Source organism: Priapulus caudatus, unplaced genomic scaffold (genome assembly GCF_000485595.1).
Source record: "Priapulus caudatus unplaced genomic scaffold, Priapulus_caudatus-5.0.1 Scaffold11104, whole genome shotgun sequence".
Lineage (NCBI taxonomy): Eukaryota > Metazoa > Priapulida > Priapulimorpha > Priapulimorphida > Priapulidae > Priapulus > Priapulus caudatus.
Window position 1 is genome coordinate 1,092 of NW_014588165.1, and position 1,221 is coordinate 2,312.

The following is a 1,221-nucleotide window of genomic DNA, read 5'->3' on the forward strand; positions in this document are numbered from 1 at the left end:
CCCCCCCCCCCCCCCTGTACACGCCCCTGGACACCGCCGCGCGATGATGATGATGATGAGGCAACGACGACACAGCGATGAGGACTGAGGGGGACTCACTCTCTTACTCAAGTAAATACTTATTACCGTTTATTTCTGTATACGAGAAGTAAGGGAATCACTGTCTTATGCACTTTAGCAAATGTTTATTTTAACAGGTGAACAGTAAACAGTGACCAGTTAACAGGGGAACACTAAAGATTTGACAGGTGGGACACTCACTGTCTTACATATCATGTACATATTATTACTGTATAACTATTATATATACTGTGTACGACAATTAAGCGAGGGCATCTCCGACTTACTTATAGGTAAACACATCAAATGCATACCACGCTACACTACAGTAATACCGAGAAAGAAGAAGAGGAGGAGGAGGAGGAGGGGTGCCACCCCTCCTCCTCCTCCTCCTCCTCTTCTTCTTTCTCGGTATTACTGTGGAGGGATGAGGAGGAGGAGGAGGAGGAGGAGGAGGTGGTGGAGGGAAGGGGAGGAGGATAAAGAGGAGGAGCAAGCAGAGGAAAAAAGCAGGCGAGACAACGCACCCGTGTGCACGTGCCTGAATAACATAACATACTTGAATCCGTTCAAGAGGTCCTTGCAGATGGAGGAGGTGGAGGGAGGGGAGGAAGAAGAGCAGGATAAGGTAGGAGGAGAGGGAAAAGAAAGACAAGGAGAGAGCGCACTTGCAGACATAACATACTTGAATCCGTTGATGAGGTCCTTGCAGAGGCCGATGTTGTAGCAAGGATTTGGCGAGCATTCGTTGATGTCGACCTCGCACTGCGCGCCCTCGTACCCCGGCACGCAGCGACACTCATACGCTCCCAGCTGGTCGATGCACGTCGCGCCGTGCTGGCACGGGTTGCGGTTGCACTCGTTGATCTCGTACTCGCAGCGATGGCCGCTGTAGCCCGCCGCGCACCAGCACACAAAGCGATTCTGCAGGAAAGAGAGAGCGTGTGCATGCGAGATGTGTGTTGAGGAGTGAGAGGAGTGAGAGAGAGAGAGAGAGAGAGAGAGAGAGAGAGAGAGAGAGAGAGAGAGAGAGAGAGAGAGAGAGAGAGAGAGAGAGAGAGAGAGAGAGAGAGAGAGAGAGAGAGAGAGAGAGAGAGAGAGAGAGAGAGAGAGAGAGAGAGAGAGAGAGAGAGAGAGAGAGAGAGAGAGAGAGAGAGAGAG

At 51.4% G+C, this 1,221-nt stretch overlaps 1 protein-coding gene across 1 annotated transcript in view; it reads right to left on the bottom strand.

Moving 5' to 3' along the window:
- The window catches only part of LOC106820331 (neurogenic locus Notch protein-like), a gene marked incomplete at both ends in the record, with an annotated part of 1,739 nt that extends 755 nt beyond the window's left edge, over positions 1 to 984 (bottom strand). Inside the window, one exon of the mRNA XM_014824856.1 lies at positions 723 to 984. Within this exon, the coding sequence (XP_014680342.1) occupies positions 723 to 984 (262 nt within the window). The remainder of the gene's footprint in view (positions 1 to 722) is intronic.
- Positions 985 to 1,221: the final 237 nt, after the last annotated feature.